Source organism: Corvus moneduloides, chromosome 23 (assembly GCF_009650955.1).
Source record: "Corvus moneduloides isolate bCorMon1 chromosome 23, bCorMon1.pri, whole genome shotgun sequence".
In the NCBI taxonomy this organism is placed as follows: domain Eukaryota; kingdom Metazoa; phylum Chordata; class Aves; order Passeriformes; family Corvidae; genus Corvus; species Corvus moneduloides.
The window spans coordinates 5,705,511-5,730,850 of record NC_045498.1 but is presented as its reverse complement, the minus strand read 5'-3'; the positions used below and the strand labels follow the sequence as shown (position 1 = coordinate 5,730,850).

The 25,340-nt window shown below is 55.4% G+C and overlaps 1 protein-coding gene across 31 annotated transcripts in view; it reads right to left on the bottom strand.

Moving 5' to 3' along the window:
* Positions 1 to 25,340, bottom strand: part of MACF1 (microtubule actin crosslinking factor 1) — a 139,762-nt gene that overhangs the window by 56,830 nt on the left and 57,592 nt on the right. For 26 of the 31 annotated variants that reach the window (XM_032132023.1, XM_032132015.1, XM_032132036.1 and 23 more), the window contains 25 exons: positions 25,109 to 25,271; positions 24,557 to 24,640; positions 24,355 to 24,462; positions 23,600 to 23,698; positions 23,304 to 23,456; positions 23,112 to 23,200; positions 22,561 to 22,696; positions 14,519 to 19,807; positions 13,880 to 14,029; positions 13,305 to 13,520; positions 13,075 to 13,224; positions 11,463 to 11,696; positions 10,010 to 10,153; positions 9,691 to 9,924; positions 8,880 to 9,107; positions 7,827 to 8,342; positions 7,357 to 7,533; positions 6,772 to 6,895; positions 6,252 to 6,460; positions 5,399 to 5,716; positions 4,416 to 4,582; positions 3,298 to 3,454; positions 2,466 to 2,583; positions 1,148 to 1,210; positions 183 to 424 (listed from right to left, as the gene is read on the bottom strand). In XM_032132023.1, the coding sequence (XP_031987914.1) occupies positions 183 to 424; positions 1,148 to 1,210; positions 2,466 to 2,583; positions 3,298 to 3,454; positions 4,416 to 4,582; positions 5,399 to 5,716; positions 6,252 to 6,460; positions 6,772 to 6,895; positions 7,357 to 7,533; positions 7,827 to 8,342; positions 8,880 to 9,107; positions 9,691 to 9,924; positions 10,010 to 10,153; positions 11,463 to 11,696; positions 13,075 to 13,224; positions 13,305 to 13,520; positions 13,880 to 14,029; positions 14,519 to 19,807; positions 22,561 to 22,696; positions 23,112 to 23,200; positions 23,304 to 23,456; positions 23,600 to 23,698; positions 24,355 to 24,462; positions 24,557 to 24,640; positions 25,109 to 25,271 (9,568 nt within the window). Of the gene's footprint in view, positions 1 to 182; positions 425 to 1,147; positions 1,211 to 2,465; positions 2,584 to 3,297; positions 3,455 to 4,415; positions 4,583 to 5,398; positions 5,717 to 6,251; positions 6,461 to 6,771; positions 6,896 to 7,356; positions 7,534 to 7,826; positions 8,343 to 8,879; positions 9,108 to 9,690; positions 9,925 to 10,009; positions 10,154 to 11,462; positions 11,697 to 13,074; positions 13,225 to 13,304; positions 13,521 to 13,879; positions 14,030 to 14,518; positions 19,808 to 22,560; positions 22,697 to 23,111; positions 23,201 to 23,303; positions 23,457 to 23,599; positions 23,699 to 24,083; positions 24,192 to 24,354; positions 24,463 to 24,556; positions 24,641 to 25,108; positions 25,272 to 25,340 lie in introns of those variants that run through there. The other 5 variants (XM_032132032.1, XM_032132035.1, XM_032132031.1 and 2 more) reach the window with 3 other exon arrangements.

Sequence of the window (25,340 nt, the reverse complement as noted above, 5' to 3'; positions counted from 1 at the left end):
TGGAATTCCTGATCCGGGAATGCCCTTCTTTAACTCAGGGTAAAACCCTTGTGACTAATCCTGTGCAGTAAAGCACATCTCTGGGATCCTTTGGGAGATGCATGGCAGAGGGGTGCAACTGCATGATCTCCAAGGGCCACTTTGTGATCCTATGATCCCAGAAAGTCGCGAAGAGAAATCACCTTGTTGTGCTCAGCCTGGGCTCTCATCGTCTCCGTCTTGGTGGGCGAGGAGGAGGCATCCAGCTCCGACAGCGTCCGTTCTTTGGACTCCAGCCACTTGAGCATGGAGCTGGCCTCCTCCTGCACCTCCTGCATCCTGTCCAGCATGGCCGAGAGCTGCTGCTGGCGCTCCCGCAGCGCCGCGCCCAGCGCCTGGTACCGCCGGCTCACGTCCGACACGTCGCACTGGATCTCCGTCAGATCTGCGCCCAAAATCCAGCCCGGGGTCAGCACCACTGCCCACGTTCTCCACCCCAGATTATCAGGTTCTAACCTAGCCCCAGGCAGCCACAGACAGCTGAGATGAGGAGCAAGAGGCCACGCTCCGTCCGTCTGTCTGTGGAGTGACATCGCATCATCCTCACCTCTCCTGCCACGGGGGATTTTCCACTTGTCCCCCCTATGCCCTTTGACAGTTTACAAACAAAGCAAATGCCTCTCTGTTTGTGAGCCTGGTGCAAGCTGAGCCCCCCTTTGATAAAGCCACTGTTAATACAAGGTTAAATAATTTGGCACCGAGGTATAAAGCCATTTTTATGCACCTATTATCTCGCTGAACCGGCAAACTAACAGCAGATAAGGGGCAATAATTAAAATTGCTCTTCAAACTGGAGGGCTGGATGCCGTTATAATCCCGCAGAAGCAATAAATTTAATTGCAGGCCTTAAAATGATCTCCCATTTATCAGCTCCTAACACCACCTGACGAGGTGTCAGGGTGCTGTCGCTCCCCAAGGCTGCCCCTCTCTGTCCTTCAGCCTGACCTCCACCCTCCATCGCCGCAGCTGAGAATTCCCAACCCATTGCCAAGCTCACTTCCCTTCTACCGGGGTGCTGACGGTGTCACACTGAGGTTTGTATTCCCAGGGAATGGAAGTGCACGGACAAAAAAGGGACGTGGCTCGGCGGCGCTGACAGCGAGCTCACCTTTGCACGTGTGGTACCCGTTCACGCTGCCTCCTGAGCCTCCTGGAGCAGGCAGAGTGGCACCTGGGCAGAGGGGACAGGGACAAGAGGGACAAGAGGGACAAGAGGGATGAGACAGAAGTGTTAGGGATGCAGACAGCAAGTGAGGAATGGCTGCTGCATGACAGGGACCACCGAGCACCGACGCAGCGTCTCCACCGCCCGCCTGCCCAGCACTGGCATTAATTCAGTTTGGAGTCCCTTTATCTCTCCTCCTGCTGCTCCCCTCACTTTCCTGCTGAAGCTGAAGCTTCTGGAGGTGGGCAGCTCCCCCAGCATCCCAACATCACCCAGACACCGGGGTGGGTGTGGCTCCTGCTTGGGCTGCAATACTGGGGACGGCAGGCCACTTCTGCTGCTACCCTGAGCATGATTTTGTGAATTATACCCAATAAAACTGCTGAATGCCTTCTCTGAAGGGATTAACTCCCCCACATCCTCCTTTGTTCATGGGATGAAACTATTCAACCAGCCCTGTGGACATGCTCTCTTTGCCCAGAGATGCAGGATGCACCAGTGGCCCTTCCCTGGGCACCAGATGTCACAGCCAAAGGAAGATCCTTGATTTTCAGGCAAGTCTCTCTTTTCTAACCACGTATTCTAAAGCTTTCATGGACATAAGGGGCTGCACCTGTGGGCACTCACAAGCCTCTCCTCACTTCTCCTGATGGTTTCCCAAAGAACTGCTCACAAACTTAATCCTGACAAACACATCCAGACCATGAATTCCCATAAATTCCCATCAGCGATGAGAGTCCAGGGACTTGTTCTCACAAGCTGGAAGACATCTTTGAGCTGGTTTCCAAACAAACCAGACATAATCTCATTGCTTCACAGACTTGAAGCCAAAAAGGAGACCAGTAAATCACATCTGACTCTCGCAGCCCCAAATGTCATCCAGATACGAAGCCCAAAGGCTGGGGCTTGATTAAAACACTCCAGCCCTCAGGAGGCTGAAAAACATCACCAGGAAAGAGCAGGAGCCACCTCCACAAGCTCCCAAGCTCCATCAGAGCAGTGATCTGTGTCCCCACAGCAAACGCAGGCCAATTCAGACCTCATTAGGCTACAACTAATTAAGCCAAGTTAGGCTGATGCATTAATGCAATGAGCGCCAGCGACTCAACCACTGGGCTGAGCCCCACGATACTCAGATCACCACAGCCTCTCTGAATTCGGTTAAAAGGGGGAAATAACCCCATTTTTGGCTCGAGGCAGGCTCACAGAAGATGCAGTGGTGGCAGCAGAGGTGTCCTCAGGAGAGCAGGCCACAACTCACCTGCCTTGGGTGGGGTGTTGGGGGCCGTAATCTCCACGATCAGGTTCTCCAGGAGGGTCCCTCTGCGGCCAATCTCCTCCACCTGGGTGCCCTTCCCCTTCCATTCCTCCAGGAGATCCTGCTCAAGAGCAAAGGTTGGGATTGGGGGTCACCCTTGCCCTGCCACAGCCCTTCCTTCCTCGCCTGTCCCCTCTGCGATGACACAGTGACACCGGGACACGGTGCCCAGGGAGCCAGCTCACGGCTGCAGCAGGCAGGTGGGTGTGAAACGTCTATTTTTTGCCAGGGGGGAATCAAACAGTGAAAGGCTCTTCCCAACTAATGGGTCTGTTGAAGGAAACCTTCTCCCTCCCACCATTCCGGGGACATCCCTCCTCCCCCTCCTGGTGGAGCCCAGCCCGGCTGAGCCCAATCCCGCGGCATTCCGGGTGCTGAGGGCTGCGAGGGCTGCGGGTGACTCAGCAGAGCTGCTCTGCCTCTGAGTCAACCCCTCGGCACATCCCGAATTTGTCACATCCCTGCGCTGGAGAGGAGCGGGGGCTTGGGTGACAGGAGGCCACCTTCCACATCCACCACGGGAAACACTCGGCAAAAACGAGTGTGCTCGGGTCTCCCACTCCCAAATCCCTCCCAGAGCAGGCAGAGGGAGTGACAGGAAACCAGGCAGTGCCCAAGGAAACCCTCAGGCTGCTCCTTTCTCTGCAAGCCACTGGATGCGCGCTGAGGATTCCTGAGACCGTAAACCACCTCCCAGGCCTCTGCTTCTTGGGATTTGTTTCACATTCCAGCATTTCCACGCTTTCCCAGCCTGATTCCAGCTCCCTTGGCCCACCTGGATCTGCTGCCTGCGCTGCTGCAGCTCTTGGGTGCCCAGGGAGGTCTCAGCAGGTGGAATTTTGCCTTCGCTCTCCCTCAGCCACTTCCTCACGGTGCCAACCAGATTCCGAAACTCATCCAGTTGCTCCTGGCAGGACGACGCATCCTTTTCTCTGGGAGTGAAAAGGTTTCAGAGAGTCAGAGCTTGTGCTCTGCCTTGTAATTACCCCCTCTTGAATGCAGCATGCTTCTCTCTAGGAGCCATTATTATTATTATTATTATTATTAGATATTGCCTGGGAACAGCGCAGGCAGCGCCAGCCAAAACGGGGTGCACCCACTGCCAGCCCCTCACTGCTGCTGACCCCCTCAAATCCTGCCTGGTGGCACTTTTGGGCACCCCAGTGGTGGCCAACAGCCACAGGACCATCACTGCCAACCTGCCCAGGCTCTTTGTCCTGGGAAAAGCGCCACTTTTGGGAAGACAGGGCTCATTCATGCCGTGTCCCCCCGGGCAGCTGCATCCCGGGGGAGCCCAGGCTGTGCTGCCCCTTCCTCCCTGGCCACAGCTCCATCCATTGAGCCCATCCTGGAGGAACGAGGCAGCCCCTGGATGGGAGTCCTGATGCAGCTGCGAGCAGCCTGCAGGGCTCTGAATTACGGGGGATTATTGGGAGTTTCATCTGCTTTTCCCCACCACCCTCCCTGCACTCCGCAGGGATTTTGGGGACACAGCCGAGGAGGTGTGACCCCCGGGGATGCTGCTGCTCTGACCCTGCTCAAGCTCCCTTTTTACCCCATTTCAGGGGACTCCAGGAACAGGCCTGCTCTGCTGTCAGCCTCACTCCTGATCCTCCCCAGCACCCAGCAGGATGCTCTGGGGTGGAGCAGCCCACACGCCGGGAGCTGGGAAACGCAGAGCGCCGGCTCCTGCAGCACCAGGAATTTTTCACAACGCCCCCAGGCAAGGCTTTTTTTAAAGCGTCAGCTGGAGCAGAGCTGCCTCAGGATCCTGGCGTGGGAGGAGGGTGGCAGGAAGAGTTGGCTCATGCCCCCCCTCCTCGGAAAGGAGATCTCCACAGGGTCCTGCTCAGACCATGAAGCCACCGCCAAGCTCCCCTCCCTGGGGCTCACCTGTCTTTTGCCACCTTTTGCAGCTGCAGGAAATCTTTCTTCAGGCTCTGCAGCTTCTCCTGCTGCTGGAAGGCACTGGGGGAGAAGCCACAGGAGCTCAGCTCCTCAGCCAGGTGCTCCAGGGTGGCCAGGTCCTCCTGGTGCTGCCTCATCTCCGAATTCAGCTCCTGCCAAGAGCAATGGGGGATACTGACCACGTTCCCCAGCAGCAGAGGGGATGAACTGGACAGTGCCACGTCCTGGTGAGCTGGGGAGACCCTCTGTGGGCAGTGCCACACGTGGCACCAGCATCAAATCCTGGGCACAGCTCGCTCCCAGCTGCTCCTCCAGCTCCAGCTCAGCAAATACTTCGAGCAGCTGCAGGGGCAAATCCTACTTTCCCCAGTGCTGGTCTCTGGGATGGGATGGGATGGGATGGGGGGGCCTAGACCAAGCCAAATCAAGCCCTCCCACAGCACAGGCGTCCGGTTTGGTGTCACCTTGGAGCATTTCTGAGGCTGCAGATGAACCACCCCCTGCAGCAGAACGCTTGTGGGAAGCCAGAGGGAGGAATCCTGCACAGCCACCACGGCCCACAGCACCCCTGAAAGTGTCCAAGGCAACCCTGAGCCAGCTGGTCTTGTGAAGGTGTCCCAGGGAAAGTGTCCCTGCCCCTGAGAGGGGGCTTGGGACGAGACAATCTTTAAGGTCCCTTCCATGATTTTCTGGCTCTAAGGCCTCCAAGGTCTCTGTCACATCCCACACTGCCCTCACTGCCAGCACAGGGGTATTTTGCTGTTTAAAGACCCCATGGAGTCTTGAATTGGTAAAATCCTGCTCCTTTTGGACTGGGTCCTAAAAGCCTGGCCACAGATCCCATCTGAAAACCACCCTGGCTCCTGGGAAATGCCATCCCCTTCTCCCACAGCTGGGAACTGCCTGATCCAGCTGGATCCTGCCTCAGGAACCCGGTGCAGGCAGAACCTTCTCCCCCAGAGCCTCACCTGGATGTGCTGGGAGAAGTGGGCAATGTCCCGGTCCGGCTGATTCCCGGACGCCAACATCCGCGTCCTGCTCTCCGTGAACTGCTGCAGCTTCTCCGAGAGCTGCTCGTACTGCTCCACCTTGGGGAGGAGGCCCTTGAGGGCGTCCTCCCGCTCCTGCTGCTGCTGGCACAGCCTCCCAAAGTGCTCTGTCACCTGGGCCAGCTTGTCCTGCAGGGCAGAGGCCGCGGGGCTGTCGGCGGCCTCTGTGAACCGTGTCACCATCTCCCGGGTGGCTTCCAGGCAGCTCTTCTGCCGGGCAATGTCCTGCTTCAGCTTCTGTGGGGAGCACATGAGGAGAGGGAGGGGCTTTTTAAGGCAGGTTCTTGAGCAAAACTAACTGGGCTGCCCCTGGGAGCAGCAGCAGGTGCGTTGAGACAAGCAGAGCTGGGAAAAAATCATTTTATATGCCGGTTTTCCTTTCCTTTCTGACCTTCCCAACACGCTCTGCTTTTCCCTTGTTAGCAAAGAAAAAAGGAGATTTTCAACAAGTCTGTGACCTGGCACAGGTTGCCCAGAGATGCTGGAGCTTCCCCATCCTTGGATATGCCCAAGGATTGTACAAGGCTCTAAGCAACCCGGGACAGTGGAAGGTGTCCCTGCCCACGGCAAGGGTTGGGACTGGCTGATCCTTAAGGTCCCTTCCCACCCAAACCATTCTGTGACTCTATGAAAATAAAAGGTTCTGCTCATATTCCTTTTTAAGGGATTTTTTTGGTGCTTTCAGAGCTCAGCAGTGAAACCCCACCAACCCCTGCACGGTGCAGGTGCTGCTCTGGGCTGCTCGGGGTGAGGGGGCCGGGCCCGGCCTTACCACGCTCGTGGCGAGCGAGTCCTGGATGGAGGCAGAGGAGAGCACGGCTGGCTGGTCCCTCTCCAGGTTCTTCTCAATCTCAGCCACCGACTGGAGGAGGCTCTCCAGGCTCTCCTGGACGCTCTGGGACTGGGCGATGGATTTCTGCAGCAGGTCCGAGCGCTCGGACATCTGCTGGGAGAGGCTCTGGAAGCGGCTCACGATGGCATCTGCAGGGTTCAGCGCAGAGGAGACTCAGTGGCACAGAGCTCCAAGTGCTCAGAGAGCAGCAAGGGTCGCTTTTGGCTCCCCCAAAACTCTCAGAGATGACAAATCCCTGTCCCCAAACTCAGCAGCGAGACAGGGGACACGACGCAAGCGGCCACATCCCTCCCCACATGCAAACACATGCCCTGAGGACACACTGCCATGTGTTTACCCTCACATTCCCCCAAAAGTGACTTATCTTTGCCTCCTCCTTGGCTTGTTTTCCCTCCCCCCAACCCTCCCTGCCAACACTGGCAGCTGCTTTGCTCTGTACCTGTTGTTTCCTGAATGTGGCCGTGGTCCGGGGCCGGCTCCCCTTGGATGTCCAGCAGGGACCGAGCTGCCTTCTGGAGCTTCTCCACTGGCACCTGGTGCTCAGCCAGGTCTCCCTGCAGTTGCTGTTTTCACACAAGACCAGCCAAAATCAGGGACAGGTCACAGGCAGGATTCCCACACTCGGGAAGCTCAGGGCTCCATTTATACCCTCTGAGGGATCATCTGCACTTCATCACTAAATCATTAGGAAACGATGGAAAAATCTACCCCCTCTTTGCAGGCAGAGCTGGATCAGAACTGGTTTGGGCTGTCCCAGTGCTCAGTCACCCTCATGGGGGAGGAGTGTCCCCCTCTGTGTCCCTCTGGGGTGTCCATGACTGCAGCTCCTTACTCCAAGCACCTCTCCCAGAAGTTTGACCCCACCTGACTTGCAGCTGCCTCCGCAGGTGCATCTTTGCCCTCAACCAGCAAAAAAAAAAAACCCCAATGGCTCAAGTCTCCTCCCTGCTGTTGACTGCTCAGAGCAGCCAAATTCCCATCCAGGCTCCAGTGCTTCCCAGGAGATCCCCTGAGGTCCCTGTACCTTGGTGCTGGCGAGCTGCTTCTGCAGCACGGCCAGATCGGATGAAACCGTCTCGGAGAGCAGCTTCCCCAGGGCAGCTTCACTCTCCTGCAGCCACGTCCTGAGAGACTCTGCCACCTCCTGGAACTGCTGGTAGTGATCCAGCAGGGTGTTCAGGTGGGAGCCCAGCTTGGAGCACTGCAAAGGAGCAAGGAGACGTGACAGGGATGCACACAAGCGCTGAGCAACCCGTGGGAAAGGCACAGGAATCAGTTTCTAAAAAATCCATCTTGCCACAGGCTAAATGAATTACCAGCAGACCAACAGCAAGACAAAGGTGTTGCCCAAGCCCCGAAGAAGACAATCCTTGTCCTACAATCTATAAATGTCCTGGAAGTCCAGGCAGGCAGCAGGGAGAAATATCCCTGTGCCGTCCCTGCAGCACAGGAGGAAAAGAGCACCCAGGGTCCAGCTCCCAGCCCTTCCCGTACCCTGGAGTGCAGCGTGGTGTATCTCTGCGTGGCGTCCTCCAGCTTGCTCTTGACCACACTCCTGGACATCAACAGCTGGGATTCAGCGTCCGCAGCATCCCCCTCCAGAAACTTCTGCCCCGACATGGTGACGAAGCGCAGGTCGCCCTTGTGGGAGATCACGTCCTCCGAGAAGCTCCTCTGGCGCAGGAGCAGCTGCCGGAGGGAGGCAGGGTCGCCGTCCCCCTCGTACATCCCCTGCAGGTCCTGCTCCGCCTGCTCCAGCCAGGCCTCGAACTCGCCGTGATCCCGCAGGAACTTCTGGAGCTCCTCCCGCAGGAGCTGCACGCGCTTCAGCCGCGTCTCCGACCGCGACAGCGACGCCGAGTACTGGTCCCTGAGCTCGGCCAGCTGCGCCTGCAGCCGCTCCCGCTCCTCCCCGGCCAGGCTGTGGCCGTGCTTGTCCAGGAAAGCCTGTGCTGACTGCGTGGCCAGGATGACGTCCTGCTGCTGCGACAGCAGCTCCTGGTGCTGCGCCTGAAAGATGCAGGGAGTAAAGGTGAGGCTCGGGACTGAGGGTCTGTGCCCACCACGCGCACGACCGAGACTTCATCCCCCAAAACTTGAGGCTGTCCCATCCCTGGAAGTGTTCAAGGCCAGGCTGGAGCAAGCTGGGATAGTGGAAGGTGTCCCTGCCCATGGCAGGGGGTGGAAGGAGATGATCTTTGAGGTCCTTTCCAACCCAAACCTTTACACGATGCTGTGACAAAGCAACAGCAAGGTGGGGAAAACTGGGAACATCCCAGGATGGGCTACAGGAGCTCTGCCCACCAAAGAGTGACCCCTTCTCTGGCCACCACGGGCACCTTCTGGACCCTGATTATACCTTGCCATGGCACACGCCCACCACACATTCTGCATGTCCTGCAGGAAGCCAGGCAGGGACTTCCCGAGCCTCCCATATGGAGTGTGTTTAATCCCATTAATCACATGTTCCAGAGACCAGACCCAGCTAACACCAGGGTCAGTGCGTGGGGCAGAAGGCTTTGGCTGGGACAAGGTGTCAGTTCTGACCTTCAGCCTCTCGAACTGCTCGTCCAGGCTCTCAGCAGCACTGTCTGCTCCCACAGCGTGGCCGTCAGGGACATCCCCAGGGCTTTTTCCTGCCTGTGTCCCTGTCCCTGCACTGACAGGGTGTGGTCTGTACTCCGGGAGCTCTCCCTTCTGCTCCAGCGATGCCACCCAGTTCAAAAGGGAGTCGATCTTATTGCTGTTCTCCTCCAGCTCTTTGGCAGCTTTCACCTGAAAGCACAAAGGCTCCAGATAAGAACGAGCCAGTTTTTGCACGTTCAGCAAACTGCTGCACGGGACGAGGGGGAGGGAGACAAAAATCAGCAGAAGAAAAAAAAAAAACAAAACCCGAGGAGTTTCCCAGCCTCAGCAAATGCCTGAGACACTCCCAGACCCTTTGTGGCTCTCTGGAAGGTGCAAAGAAGCTGTGAGAAAACAGCCTCGCTGCTACATCGAATTTCTCATCCTGATACAACCCAGGGTCCCCACCACAAAAGGGCCGCTGGCATGAGCCTCACCTTCAGCCAGGGATGTGACTGACAACCCTCATCCGTTAAGGGTCACCCCAAAGGCAGACAAAGGCACCTTTTCCTCCCCCATTCCCTCCACAACCAGCTCGTCCCTAGCTGCAACTCCCAAGGCATTTCCTGACAGAAATATCTGGGGGACACCTTGCCTGGGGAACAGCCAGGAAGGAGTCACCAATTGCTCTGTGCCGCATCACCCAGGTGACACCAGGACCCCAAATGTCTCTGACTGGACCTCACTGCCCCCCTGAAGCAGAGCCTGGTGGCTACAGCTCCTGGCACGTTACCTTCTCAGTCTCCTGCTGCACTGCAGCACTCACAGCGCTCTCCAGCTCCTTCTGGGCCACCTCCGTCCTCTCCTGCAGGGACCGGTACTGCTCCTTGGCACGCTGCAGGTCCTGCTGCAGAGCTGCCAGCTCCCCGGGCTCCAGCTTGGCCTTGTTCTCCTCCAAAAACTGCTCTGTGCTCTTCAGGACGCCGGTGAAGGAGGCGGCTCTGCTGTGCATGTTCCTCTGCAGCTCCTGGGTGGATGATGCCGTGAGGCTCTGGGCACTCCCGAGCTGATCCTCCCCACCTCTGGCCCCCCAGTTTTGAAACATCACTGACCTTAACATCGCTCTGCCTCTGCTGCAAGGCAGGCAGGTCCCCTTCTGCTCTCTGCTGCTCTGCCAGCGTGTCCTCTGCCTGGCCCAGCCAGCGGCTCAGCTCGGCCAGGCTCTGCGCCCGGGCTGCCTGTTGCTCCTGCAGCGTCTGGAAAGGGGACAGGGGGACAGTCAGAACCAGCCCTGCAGCTCTGCTCACGCTGCTGAAAGGCAAGGTGAGGTTACAGCTGCAGCAGCTCCTGAAGGGGAGGATGCAGCACAGAAAACTTTGTGGCTCTCCAGGCGCTCCCTGTCCGGCTGCAGGTGCCGCGTCCCTGCCGAGCCGTGGCACCTTTGTCACCATGCGAGGTTTCTCTCCGAGGAGCCCGCTGAGCTCCAAGGTGGAGCTGCACTGCTCTCCCAGGAAAACTCAGCCACGAGTTTCTGTGCCTTTCCCATTCCATCTTACAAACACTAAAACAGCAGCAGAAACTCCCCGAATGAGAGGCAGCAACGGCCTGAGTCAGGCAGCGCCACTGTGGAGCCCCAGACAACCCCAAATAAGGGGTTTTTTTTAAAAGATTTGGGGTTGGAAAGGGAGCCCTGGAGAGGGAAAGCGTTTCTGTAGCTGATCCAGCTCCCCTTTTTGCTGCCAGAGCACAACACAGAAGCGCCAGTTTGAGCAATTGAGCATGATGTGACCTGAGAGTCCCTGTGACACCCCTGTCCCCCTTTGCCAGGGGGGATAAAAGGTTTCTGAGTTTCTCCCTGGGCATTTCAGCAAAGTGATGTTCAAACTTGTGCAAAACACTGTGCCTGCGTCTCCCAGTCATAAGATAAAACAACAGAAGCAAATTGAAAGAGCCTTCTTAAGAGCTCTTCAGCTGCAAAGCGAGTTCTTCCTGGGTTAGGATGGGCGCACACTCAATCTGAAAAGGCAAAGCAAACTGGTTAATACACACACACACACTCCAGAGAGGACAGGCAAGAGTTACAGAGAGCAATTGTTAATAAAAAAACCACATTAATCCTGTCTTGGAGGAGAGGATCCATGCAGTGGTGGGTGCTGCAGCAGTGCAGACCTGAGGATTTGTTTTTGTCCCTGGGGCAGCAATGCCTGACATGTGCAGTGGAAATAGGACATTAAAACTGAGGGGGTGTCTGTGGTGGCCCCTCTGCACGGGGATTTCTGGGGGGATTACAGGGGTTTATTCCACCCAGCCCCAAACAATCCCATTTCTAGCAGAGGGCTTCTACCCAGACCTCAGCAGGGCTCCGCATTTTGGGAGCAAAGCGACTTTCTGCCTGGTGGGAGGAAGAAAGACTTTTAGAGGAAGCTCATGTTGTGCCGTGAGAACTTCTGAACTGGGAGTGGCATGCAGGGGAGATCCCAAATCCGAGGTGCCTCAGCTCCTGTTCCTGTGGCTGGGAAGCGCTTCAGCGAGCAAAGGGCAGCCGGGGAGGAGATGGCTCACGACCTTCACCTGGTCCGTCTGCTCCGCTTGCTGGAGACAGACCTGCAGCACCTCCAGCCGCGCCGTCACGCGCTCTGACAGCTCCCTGAAGGCTTTCTGCAGCTCATTGAGCAGCCTCAGCAGCTGCCTGCTCTGCTGGGGGGTTAAATCCTGGGCGTGCTCCGAGATGAGGAACTGGATGTCGAAGGCAGTGGCGTCCAGCTCGGCCTTGGTGTTGGCGAGGGGCTCCTTTAGCTCCTGAACGGGAGAGAGAAGGTAAAACAGGTGAAATGAGACTGCAGCCAGGCCTGTGCTGCAGGTGCCACAGGAAATATACCCCAGAAACACCAAACTTTCCCAAAACAGCATGGAGGTGAGAGCATTTCTCCACAGCCATTTCCCAACTTTCCTCCGCAGCAGGTGCTGGAGGAACCTCACCAAGAAGTTTCTTGGATGTGTGTAGGGCTGCCCTTGGGTCTGAAGATGACCCAGGCCTGGAGTTGCCACCGGGCCACAGCGACTCCATGTGCCACCACCAGCTCTCAAAGCCTTCAATCCCCTGATTTCCACGCCAAGGTGCCATCACTAAACTTGGAAATAATCTTTAAAGCTGTTGCTAGAAGATGGACAAACGAGGAGGGGAGACTGGGCTGCTCCTACAGGTGATGGACACCAGGGCAGGTGTGATGGAGCAGCTTCCCAGAGGATGCAGCTCCCTCCTCAGCAGCCTGACAGGAATCCCCCCTGGTCACTCAGCCACCACCACAGCCCTGCACTGGAGCCAAAGCAGGCTGTGCATCACAGAGACTTGGGAGCACACCCACAGCAGGGGCTCCTACTGCAGCACAGGCTAAGGGCAAACCTGTTGGACTGAAAGCTCCTCTGGACTCAGGCCCAGAGGGAAGCCAAAGCACAGGGGTTGAATTAAAACTTTTGGATAAGCTGTGATGCAAGAAGCCACACCAAAGTGAAACAGAAATATAGATTTTTTTAACTTTTAGTAGAAATAGATGCTAAGTGCCTTAAACATTAAAAAGCAGAGACCTTAGACACAGTTCTTGCTGCAGCAGTGTTACCTTTTCACAGAATTCTTTACTTCAGACAAAATACAGATAGAATTATACTGTTCACATTTTTTAGATGGAGTGTTCACATAAACAGTAAGAGCTGATAGAAACCGTATATGCAAATCTGTGTAATACCTATGTAGCACTTGTGTAAGGCTTATGATTGTTAGAATTAGACCAGGATAGGTTAAGAAAAACTAGAATCGTGTGTTAATCTCATTGGGCAATTAGCAAATATAATCCACACTTCTGTAAGAAAAAATATAGAGCATATAGAGGAAGAAGAAGAAGCTGGTTTTGCCTGTTGTTGCTGTTGCTGCTTGCCTTTATCATGTAACCCCCTTGGAACTCTGCCTTCAAGAAAGCTGTGAGACTATGAAATAAAGAACTCAGCAGAACAGCAGCCTCCTCTGCTCTCTCACCCTGGTCTGGGAAGGAAGGGTACCCCATCAAAAGCTCAGCAAAACCCTTGGTAGGCTCTGGGAGAGGAGCAGGATTAAAAGCTTCTCCTCTGTGCACAGGGCAGCAAGTTCATCAGCCTGCAGGATTAGGGGCATTGCCATGGTTACCTTGTAGTGCTGCAGGCAGCAACTCAAGCTGTTGGCATCGGTGGCCTGCTGGAAATCGCTGTCATCCAGCGACTCCGTGGTGCCAGAGACCCAGCTCAGCAGCTCCTGGAGCTTGCCCTGAAGAGTCTCGTGGTGGGCCAGGATTTCAGCCTTAAAACCAGAAATTCATCATTTAAAAGGAGGAATTTTGGGAAGCTCGAGGGGCAGCAGGGGACAGTTGCCAGCTCTACCTTTTTGGCCTCTGCTGCCCCACGAAGGTTCTGCAGCCGCGACTGCAGGATTTCTTTTGCAGAGCTCAGAGACTTCTGGAGGTTCTTGGCATCCTTCTCCAAAGCCTTCAGCAACTGCTCAGGGACTTCTTCAGGGGGGTTGGCCACAATCCTCTGCACAGCATCCAGCTCCTGATTCACTGGGAAGCTCAGCTCCTGCAGCTCAGCACCCAGGGCCTGAGGCGAGACAGCATCGTTACATCTACGGCAGGGTGACTTCACCTCCCTGCTGCCAAAACCCAGCAGGGGTTTTGGAGAGGCAGCTCCAAACATTGAGTCTAGAAAAATTCATCACCACCCTCCAGCCCTGCTCGCCTGCCTTTCTCCAGGCTGTAAAATTCATGTCAGCCAAGCTCAGGCTGTTGTCTGGGCAGGGAGGAGAAGGTGGATGGATCAGCAGGAGGGATGAGGTTTGATATAAAAGCCTGATAAAACCTGAGATGAATCTCCCAGAGCAGGGAGGGGTGCAAGGGCTGTGCAGGAAGCTGGGGAGAGGGGGGGAAAGCTCTGTCTGACACCAGCCAAGCCTCACTCACCTCTGCTTGCTGCCTCAGGTCGTGCAGGGCTGCCAAATTCTGCTCCGCCGGCTGCACCCGTTTGATTCTCATCTCGATATCTCGGAGCATGGAGAGATAAGATATCAGCCTCTGGTCGTGCTCCAGACACATCTTCTTGCTGAACTTGATCTGCAGAATCAGACAGGAAATCAAAGCCTCAGACTTAGGCAGACAAGGAGACAAAGAGACAAAGAGTTATATAAAGTTCTTTTTTTTTTTTCCCCGAAGGAGAAATGTGTTAATGACATTCCCGCTCACAGACTTGCCACTCGCCAGCCTTATCTACAAGATTTACTCCAGGACAAATAAAACACAGGGCTCTCTTTCCAATGTAAGCTTGTAAACGGCAAGAGATCTCTTGGTGTTGCAGCAAAAGTGCCAGAAAAAAAAAAGAGTTCTACTTGTTAGTCACTGAGCACTAATGCTCCAGCTAAAGGAGCCACAACTGAGCTCCGAGCGTTTCCAGCTGTACATCACCAACTCCTTTGCAAAATCCACTGCAGCATCCACTCCTCACGCTCCAGCTGCCCTCCGTGCCTAGGACCTCGGACAGCTTTAGCATCAAACATCCACAAATAGGTCATAAAAATTGCCAAAATAGCAAAAATATCCACTTACCTGCGCGGGCCTCGTGGACTCCCTCGAGGTTTCCAGCAGCTCCCCCTCCACGATCACAGGTAGCAGCAAACCCCGATCGCCCGGACCCGGCTGCTTGGTCCTCTCCTGGGGGGTTTCTCCTGGGGATTTTGGGGGAGCAGGGGCACCTCCTCGGTCTGCTCTGAGCTCAGCTGTTTGCTCGTGCTGTTCCTCCTCTCCAAGCTCCAGGACTGCGGAGGTTTCCTGCACTTCTGCGGGCTCCTCGCTGATCATTAAGTCATGGGGCAGCTCCCGTGCCACGGTGGCTGTGCTGGACGCATCCCGGGTGCTTCCCACTCTGGTGTCTTCCTGAGCCATCCTCTCCTCCAGACCCAGCGCCACCAAGGAATCCTGACCATTCTTGATCCCACCTTTCCTCACCTCTCGAGCTTCCCCCCCTTGCTCGGGGCGCACAGGGAGCGCTGGATCCTCTCCGGGGGTTTCCGTATCTTTCTCAAGGATTGTTTTCTTTCCTTTTCCATCCCCGTGCTTGGCTGTGTCTCGAGCCAACCCAGCAGCAGCCTTGATGCTGGATTCCTGTTTTGGCTCTGGCACCCTTGAGACGGAGCGCTCCTCCTCGCCCTTCCTCCTTGGAATTTCGTGGGAAACCAGAGAAGGAAGGGGCTGCGTTTCTGCAGAAGGTTTCTCTGGCTGAGCGCTGTCCCCTGGAATGCTGCTCTGCTTTGCTTTCTTTTTCTTGCTTTTCTGTTTTTGGGTAGGTTTTAGCTCAGTTTCCCTCGTTGTTTCCTGCTCAACGGGACCTTCTGTGTGAGAGGTTTCTCCTCCTGTGTACTCGACAGCTTTTTTCCCTGCAAGCTCATCTCCCGCAGGCTCCACAGGAACCCCAGCGGGTTCTCCAGACTCTGCAGGACCCATCCCTCCCCTCCCTGGACCCACACTGACAGATTCCCTCGGGGCTGCTGGTGTCACCTGGACCATGCTGGTCACTCTCTCTCCTTGCTCAGAAGCCACCACTGCACCTTCTCCACCTGCCACAACTCCCTCTGCACTTACAAACTCCCTCCTCCTCCTCCTCCTCCTCCTCCTCTCCTCACCATCTTCCTCCCTGTGAAGCACCTCCATGCCCAAGAACAGCTGCTCTTTCTCCAAGCCCGATCCCTCCACTTTCTCTGTCCCTCCATCCACTTCTTCTCTCGATTCCTTCCCCCCGGCTGCTCTCACTTGGGAGCTGCCTTTTGGGATCCCTTTTTCCACAGCCCCTGCCACCACTGTCTCTTCAGGGAGAGACGCTGTCCCCAACACTGAGGGGTGCTCTGGAGCCACCTCAGCTTTTGCCTGGGGATGATGAAGATGATGATGTTCATCTCGGGGATGGACACCATCCTCTGAAGCTTCCTGAGGTTTTAATTTCCCTTCTCTCCGTGTTTTGGGGGATTTCTCAGTGGCAGCAGCTGCACCCTGAGCTGTGTCATCGCTCACAGCTTCAGGTTGAGCTTTGGGCTCAGCACCATCAGCAGATCTGGTAGGAAGGATGACACCTTCCTCTTTTGGAGATAATTTTTCTATTTTTCCCTGTGGAAGTTGTGGTTTTTCTACCTTGCTGACCTCAGAACCAACTTTCCCTTCGGATATTTGCACATCCCGAAGACTGGCAGCTAGTTTTTGGCTGATCAGTCCTTTTCCAACAGCTTCATTCACAGTCAACCTTTTCCCACTGGGGGCATCAACAATTCCCCCAGCCCTGAGCTGCTTGGTGGCGATGACCTTGGCCATGGCCTCGTCCAGCATCCCTCGTTCCACAGCCGCCCTCAGGGACAGCCTCTTGCTGAAGGTGCCCTCCACCACCCCTCCGCTGTCTGCCTGCGCCTGCAGCAGCCTCAGGGTGGGCAGGGGGTCCACCTTCCCCAGCCTCAGTGCCTCAGCACACGTCAGCTTGGTCCCTGTCACCTCATCCTTGATGGCCTGGAAGGGATGGACCTCCAGGTACCTCTGGCCGGATTCGATATCAATTTTACACTTCTTCAGGAACTCCGAGTAGGGAACGATCATGCAGGTCTCGGGGTCTACAATTCCTTCCCTCATTTCTGAAGATGACAGGGCTTTCTCCAGCACCTGCTGGGGCACCAAGCCCTCCTGCACCGCTTGACACAGCGCCAGTCTCTGGCCAGAAGCTGGATCAAGAATGCTTCCGCTCTCGGCCTGGATTTCCTGCACTTTCCTCTGGAATTCTGGGCTAACAAGCCCCAGTGACACTGCCTGGGGCAAGGGCAGCTTCTCCTTCGTGGCTGGATGGACAAAGTCCTGCAGGACCACACCTTCAGCTTTCCTGAGCTCCTTGCATAGATCTGGACGGATCAAACCATGTTCCATCGCATCGTCCACCGAAAGCCTCATCCCAGACACGTGATGGATGATTCCTCCATCAGCAACCTGCTTGGTCAAGAGCTGCAAAGCTTTTTCCTTCTCCAGGAGCCCCTTTTCGACAGACTCTGCCACAGTCAAAGGCCGTTTGGTTTCAGGATCCACAATTCCACTGGTCTCAGCCTGTAAATTAATGAGCTTCTGCCTGGTCACCTCATCAGTGCCTTTCCCCTTGGAAGCCTTCTCCAGCTTGACCAGCTCTGTCTGACTCGTCGGCTCTATGAGGCCCAGCTTTGAAGCCAAAGTCACCGACACTTTTTTGCCACGTTTCAAGTCAACAATCCCCCCAGTAACCACCTGCCCTTCCAAGATCCTCATCGCTGTCTCCTTGTCCAGAAGGCCAACGGCAGCAGCGTCCTTGATGGAGTAGACAAAGTTATTGCCTGGGTCCAGGACACCGCTTATGGCTTTGTCGGACGCGAGGACCTTCTGGAGCAGCTTCTCATCCATCAGACCTTCTTCAATGACGTCCTCGGTGGTCAAGGGTTCACACACCTGAGAGTCAAAGAAGCCACTGAACATCTTCATCCTCTCCATGAGTTTCACGGCCGTGTGGCCGGACACCACTCCAGAGGCCACCGCCTCGTCCAACAGCAGCGTCTTGCCCGTCTGCTCGTGGATGATGCCACCGCTTTGGAGCTGCGTCAGGAGCTTTCCCAAAGCGTCCTCTGCTTCCTGCTCCCCAGGGGCTGGCAGGGATGGTTCACTGACGCCCTCATCATCACCTAACACTTCTTCCCACTCTCCTTCTTCCACTTCCAACACACCTTCCATGTCCTCGCTTTGCCTGTCTGCCGGCGCTGCCTCTCCAGTTGCAGGGAGCACAACCTCCTCTCCTCCCAGCACACCATTTTCAACTCTTTCCTCCTTCAGCAAACAAACCTCTCTAACATCTTCTGCCTCTCGCTCAGATTCCCTCACACCCTGAGACCGCTCTGCCACGATTTGCAGCCTGTCTCTACTTTCTGGCACACCCATCGTTATGCAGATTTCACTTTTCACAACCACTGCCCCACTTTCCAATGCCCTCTTCTGATCTTCGGGACCTTCCACTCCATCTTCTGCAGGAGGCTTGGACTCTTCTTCTGCCTCAATCATCATTTCCTCTGTTTCTCTGACTAATCCACTATCAAGGCCACTGGGAGGTTCTGGCATCAATAATTTTACCTGATGTTTGTCCTTGCTTATGGAAGTGACCTGTTCCCTTCCAAATTCAGCACCAGTTTCACTCCTGATGGCCGCCTGTTCTCTGGAAATCTGCTCCTGCTCTTCCACACGCAGGAAATCCCCTGCATCCTCCAAGAGGAGACTTTCAGGTCCCACCACCACCTCCCCATTCTCCAAGGCAGTTCTGGGTGGTTGGATCTTCTCACTTGCACCTTTTGGAGGAGCAAACTGAAGCTCAAGCTGCTGCAAAGCCAAACCATTGCAAGGTTGGCTTTCAAGAGCCGCGTCTGCCCCTTTCTCCTCAAAGCCTTCCAACGCCTGTGCACAGGATCCGTTTTCTTGGCTTTGGATGAGAGCTTTAGTGAGATTGTTCAATTCTGAGTCCACCAAGAGCACCTTCTGGCCATCGTGGATGTTGATGTAGCTGTGGGTCATCAAGTGGAACATCAGCCTTTCGTCGTCACTCCTTAGCAGAGGCTCCTCGTGGCCTGTGGGACTCCTTCCAGGGGAGCTCTGGCCGTGCCTGCTCCTGCTCGGAGAGCCAGCGAGCTGCAGGCTGGCCATGACATCAGGGATGGCTGTTGATTTCAGCTTCATCACCACCTCCCTCTGCAGGACACCCTGCTCCACAGCCTTCTGCCAGGACATCACCTCCATGGTTTCCGGTACAAAAACAGCCCCAAGGAGCTGCCTCTTGCTGAGAATCTCGTGAATCAACTCTGTGGAGAGCACTCCTTGCTCCAAAGCATCTGCAACCGGGATGATCTCCCCCGTCTCTGGCCACAGGAGCCCCATGAAGGACCGCAGGGATTCCAGGACCAGCAGTGCAATCCTTGGAGCTACCAAGCCCTTCCTTAGGGCTTCACCCACGGTCAGCCTCTCTCCCGTGGCGGTGTAGATGATCCCACCCGTCTGCAGCTGCCGGATCAGAAGCGTGCAGGCCACATCCTGGTCAATCAAATTATGCCTGACCGCCTCGTCCACGGTCAGCCTGTGTCCTGTCCTGGGGTCAACGATGCCACCGGCGAAGAGGTGGGCTTCCAGCAACCTGATGGTCACCTGCCTGTCTATCAGCCCCTCCTGGACTGCACGGAAGATGCTGACCTCCCTGCCTGACCTCACGCTCACCATCCCATCCGCCAGCTGCTTGACTGGGAGCAGCCTCAGCCCGGTCTCTTGGTGGATGATGCATCGCTCCAGGAGCTCGGGCAGAGTGATTTTCTCTGCAGTGTTGGGGTCAATCAAATCCTTGCCACCTTCCAGGTGAGCCAGAAGCCTGGAGTGAAGCTGGGGGGGAAGGAGCCTTTCTTGCACCGCTGTCTCCATGCTGATTCTGCCCCGCTGGAATTTGAAGCCCCCAGTGATGAGCTCAGCCTCAAGAATCTTTAGCCCAGTGCTCTCACTGATCCTCCCCTCTTCTATGGCAGCGACGACGGGGAGGAGCTGCCTCCCTTCACATCGGACTTCTTCCACCTGCTGGAGAGCATCCTTCAACTCCTGCAGCACCTGGAATGCCCTGAGATCGATGATGTTTCTTGCCAGAGCTTTCTCCAAGGAGAGTTTCTCACTGGTATCTGGGACAACTAAGTCAGAGGTGATCACCTGGGCCTCCAAGAGGACCAGGCCCGTGTCCTGATCTATAAGACCTCTCTGCATGGCACCAAAGACAGGGAATATTTCTACCGTGCCAAGATCGATCACTCCTGCCACGGCTTCGCTGCCCTGGAACAGAAAGAGAAGGAGAAGAATTAAAATCAAAATCCAGCATTTCCAGCACTCATTGTGTGAGTTTCAGGGAGGCCTCCGTTTAAAAAAAAAAAACCAACAAAACACCAAACATAAAATCCCCAAACAGGCTAGAAAGTCCCAAAGTGTTTGAAATCCAGTCCATCACCAGGGCAGCACCAAGATGCTTCCAATATCCACCATCAGTAACACAGCAAAGCAGCAAGCACCAAAACTCAGCATCGTTCCTAATGCTCCACAAAGAAAGAGGGCAGGAGACCAACAAGCACAACAGAGCCCTTCAACAACTCCAGCTTTAAAAAGCAAAGACAACACCAATCCCACCGTGCACTCACGGGGGAGAAACCCCCCCCCAAACTGCCCGCTGTGAGGTAAGGAGGAACCTCTCCCAGCGCTGATTCCTGCCATGCTGGAGAGATCCTGCACTTCCCAAGCAAATCCCAAGTGCCAGGACGGCTGGGGAGCAGCACAGGAGCCATGGAGCAGCTCCCAGCCATGCATCAGGGCAGGAGCAGCACAGCTCCCCAGGCACGACCACGGCCCCCGCTCTGCCCACTCCAGCACCTCCAAGCTGCTCCTCAGACAGGGCCAGGGGAGAAATGGAACAAGCTGGAGGTTCCAGCATGGGAACGGGGACAGACTGGGATCACACCGACTACCGAGGTGCTTTTTGGAGGGGCTTTTCTTGCTGCTATCCCCACAGGGAGGGGGATAATTTAGGTGGTAAAGAGTATCTGTGTTCAAAGGCTCTTTGGACATTTGGGTTTCTCCCAGTGCCACTGGTTGGGTCTAAGGCTGGCCCAAGCACTCCAAGATTTTAGTGGGGATAGCGAGGAGGGAATCAGGATTCTGGAATGAATTCCTTTTGCATCCCAACACCCTGCCTGTGGGGACAGGAGGAACCTTCTGGGACAACCTAAGCTCTCCACCACCATCGCCAGGCCCTGACGTGCATACTCAGAGATGAACAAGCCGTGGAAAGACAGAGAAGAGGGGAAAAGGGGGGAAACAAAAGAGAAAGATAAAAAAGGACATGGATGGGAGGGAGGGAGGGGAGTAAAAGGCTTTTACTTACCGACTTGCAGGGTGTGCCTTGAGCAGTTAAAGACAGAGCCTTATGGAGCAGTTCAGCCGTATCACACACAGTGTAAAGCTTGGGGTTAGCGTCCAGCATGCGACTGTTTTGTTTTGCAAAAGGAACCCCCACACACAGGTCCGTCCTCTTTCCCTTTTGTGTGTTTTGTTTGTTTAAATCCCAGGGGGGTTAGTTAAACTTGTAAGCAAGGATGTCAGTTAATCATAAAAACAGTTGACATGAAACACAAACCATACAGGGACACATCATGCTCAATTTAGCGCGCTCTGCTTTGCATTTTTTTGGTCTTTTGTAACTTCTTTCTGACAGTTGGATGTTTCCAGCAAGCAAATGTTAAAGAGTTCTTCATGCTCCCTCTACAGTGAAGCAACGGCTCCGCACCAGAGCCGCAGGGATGGTTTTGCAGACGGGGATTTAAGGTGAAGCCCCACTGCCATCTCTTGTTTTGCTGCCTGGGCTTCATCAAGAGCGTGAGTGAAAACTGTTCCAGCCCCAAAGCAGCCTCGTGCTGTACCAAAACAGCTTGACAAGCCCTGGAGAAGGCTTTTGCTCTAAAATCATTTTCCTGACCAAAAGGGAGGAAAAGGGAAAGGAAAAAAACATCCATTCCACAGGGAGGCTGCACCAAATCTGTGACGGCTTAACAAGATGACTTGCTCACCTTTCTGCTGCCAGCACAAGGGCTAAAGGGCTTTCAATAAAATAAATCATTTCCTGCTCTGGAACACCTGGATTGTGCTCTAAAGTCCAGTTTGGAGCAAAACACTACATATTTAGGTGAAAGCTGCACAGGCAGATCTCAAAAAAAGCCGCCCTGCCGCCCTCTCCCCACGAGCGGCTTGAACAGGGCTTCACTCACGGACCCGAGAGCCAAAACCTGCGTCTCACAGCCAGATGTGAGCGGGCTGCTGCTTCAGGGTACAGGGAGCCAGCAAGCAAACACACAAAAATATCCATTGACACATGAATATACACTTAGAGAACACGCACACGTAAATCTGTGAACGACAGCTCCTAACAGAGGCAATAAGGGATGCGCTTCCAGCCCTCCCTACCCGGCGGAACAAGGATGGATATGAACAGGGAATAGGTCCTGAAGGTCTCCCAGCTCAGCTGAGGGGCTGGACAATGCAGTTGCCTTCCACAGGGAAGAGCTGCTTGGTTCAGCCACCGCTGAGAAAAACCCTTGGTCAGGCCCCGAGATCCACGAGGCCACGTGAGTCCCACCTCCCTGCATCCCTGCAAGCCTGTGGGACTGAGCCCTCTGAGGTTACAGCCCTGAGAGGACACTCCTCAGAGGACACAGATTTCCTTAAGGGGACCATTTCCAGGGCAGGATTCCCTGCTCACCAAGCATGAATGAGCCAACCCTTGCGCAGAGGGCAGAGATGGAAACCAAAGGACAACTGTCCCATCGAGCCGGAAGGCAGCAAGAGAACAGCTCCTGCTTGGCCTCCAGGAACCACCAGATGCTTTGGGTGACCATGGATGGAAGAGAAGGGAGGGCAACCACGTGCAGGTAAGAGGTTGTGAGTGGCCAGTGGCCACGAGACACACAACAAAATGAAACCTTCTCCACGCCCTGAGGAGTGAAACGCGTTTGTGCAGCCACGGGGCTGAGCAGGAGCAGTACCTTGTGCTCTGTCTCCTGAGCCAGCTGGCTCTGGAGCTGCTGGAGCTGCTCCGTGGAGTTGCTGCAGAGAGCTTGGTAGGTTTCCTTCAGAGCACCAATCTGAGCAGAAATCTGGTCCTTTTCCGGTTGGGAAAGCCTGCAAGGGGAAGGGGAAATCGCTCAGGATGCTGCCCAAACCAGCCCCATAGAGCTGCCATGTTCTTCTAGTGAAGGAAAAGGCCAAATCCACCAGGAGTCCCTTCTTCTGCCTGCCCTACTCCTTGCCCAGCTCAGCTAAAACCTGCCAGGACAACCGAGCAAAGGCTGAGCTGCACTGCAACAACCAAATCCCCAAATATACGGCGCTGCATCTCAATTAAAGAGGATTAATATCGTCCCACAGCATAAATGGGTTGAACATTTCACATTTCTCATTGCAGACAATGAAGAAGACAACTGTCACATGCAGCTCATCATTGTTTTTAACTGGAGTCAGGCACTGGATCCCACGGATCCACCAGCTCTAAGGAATCTCATCTCCAGCCCCTATGCTCTCCCTGGGTCACACTCACTTGTGGCTGTGTTTTGCCAGGAAGATTTGGGAAGTTTTGATGGCCTCAGAGACCTGCTCCTTCTTCGCAGTCAGCTCCTCATTCAGGGCCTGGCAAAAGGAAGGAAAGAAAGAAAGAAAGAAATCAGCTTAATTCAGCTGTGAAAAAAGAGCAGAAGTTAAACCTCAGTGTCTGGTGCCACTCCCGCTTTACCTGCTGCTCTGAGATAGATTTCTCGATGTCTCCCAGCTCTCTGCTCCCAGCAGCAGCTGTCCTGCCCTGCACACTCTGCTTCAAGCCCAGGGCCCAGCCCAGGAGCTCCTTCACCTTGTCCACGTGCTCCTGCTTTTCCTCCTCCACCACTTTCTGCAAACAGGGGAGGAAGGAGGAAGACAACCACGTCAAAGGGGATCTCCAGAGGTGGGGCAGCGCCCAGGACGTGCCCTCAGCACGGAGCAGCATCCTTAGGGACGGAGGGAATGTGGGAACAGAGTGTCCCACGCCCTCACCTCCTCCTCCTCCAGGCGCCGCAGCGCGTCGCTGATGTACTTCACGTGCTGGGTGGTCAGCGTGACCAGGGCTGTGTAACGAGTCCTCAAATCCATGAACTGCCAAGGGAGAGAGGGGAAAACAGAGGGAAAAGGGGGTGCATCAGTCCCTGCTGGCGGATCCGGAGCGTCGCCCTTCACAGAACACGACACGGACGCAGCACCTCTCGCTTGGGAACCCCCCAGGGCACCTGGCGGAGCTGGGATGGCACCAATGGAACGCAGCAAGTCTGCTGGGGAGGGTGGTGGCCACACAAGGCATGCTGCACGACACTGGAGCGAGGGGACACTCCGGCCACGGACACTGGGGCGGATGCTCAACTCTTACAGAGGGCTACCGGGATCTTTAATATCCACACAGAGCAGACAGGACCTCGGGTCCCTAAAAGGTTCTCATCCCAAAGATGCACACACAGCAACACTGCATGGTGCTCTGGTTATTTACCTCGCAAGGCTGGAGGGCTGAGCCGACCCCGCTGGATTTGACCCAGGGGTTCCCAGGAGTCTAGGTATGGCATACCTGGTGCTTAGGGCACTAAGCCATCCTCTCTGGCTATTGGAAAAAACAGCGAGGGTGGAAACTTTATTTATACAAGAGAGTTCAGCAGAAAGGAGCTCATTTCACAGAGGCTGCTGTGGGGCACAGAGGTTTTGCTGGGCACGTCGAAGGACCCCCCTCCAGAATTTCCCCCTGCCGAGCTTAGGTGGGTTCCTACCTCCTGGGTGATGGCATCTGAGGAGGAGAGCATCCGCCGGCGCTTCATGGGCGACTTCTGCTGCGACTCCACGAAGGCCCTGTAGGTCATCAGCTGCAGCTCGTAGTCCTGCAAAGGTGGGGGGAGATGTGGAGATCCTCAAACTCCGCTGGAGCTGCTCCTGCCCAGCCCGCCCTACCCAGGGGCAGGGGGGGAACTGTACCTTGACGGCAGCCGAGTATTGCTGGGAGAATTTCTGACACTGGTCCAGCTTGGCTTGGTTTTTCTCAATTTCTGCAGCCAAAGCCTTCAAGGAAATTCAAAGCAAAAATGGTTGTCAGGACAGGTTGGCTGAGCTGTTGCCCAGAGAAGCTGTGGATGCCCCAACCCTGGAAGTGTTCAAGGCCAGGTTGGACGGGGCTTGGAGCAACCTGGGACAGTGGGAAGTGTCCCTGCCCAAGGCAGGGGGGTTGAAACAAGAGGATCTTGAAGACCCCTTCCAACCCAACCTTTCTGGGATTCTATGACAGCAGCCACGGGGGGTGAGCAGAATTCTGGTTCACATCCCTGCGCTTTTGGGTAAAATCTTTACACTCTCCAATTTTTCACGCAAGACCTCATCTGCACCTCAAGTCAAGCAGAGTTCCTCCACTTCCCAGACACCCAGCTCAGGCCTGCAGCCTCTTCCCTGCTGCTTTTCATATTTTCAAGCTCAGAGATGAAGAGAAGTGACACGGTCACTGCAGCAACGAGACATCACGAGGTCCTGCCTCACCGTTTGCTGGCTGAGCTGCTCCGACAGCACCCGGCTGTCCTCCGCCTGGCCGGGCTTCATCAGCTCCTGCTGGGCTGTGATCTCCTCGATCCACTGGATCAGGGCGCTGTGGCACTGCCGGTAATCACTCAGCACCTCCTGGATGCTCTCCAGCTCCGTGTGGCTGAGAGAAAACCACCACAGGTAAGAAGAGGGGGTGAAACACCACCAGAGGGAATCCCAGCCGGAAAGA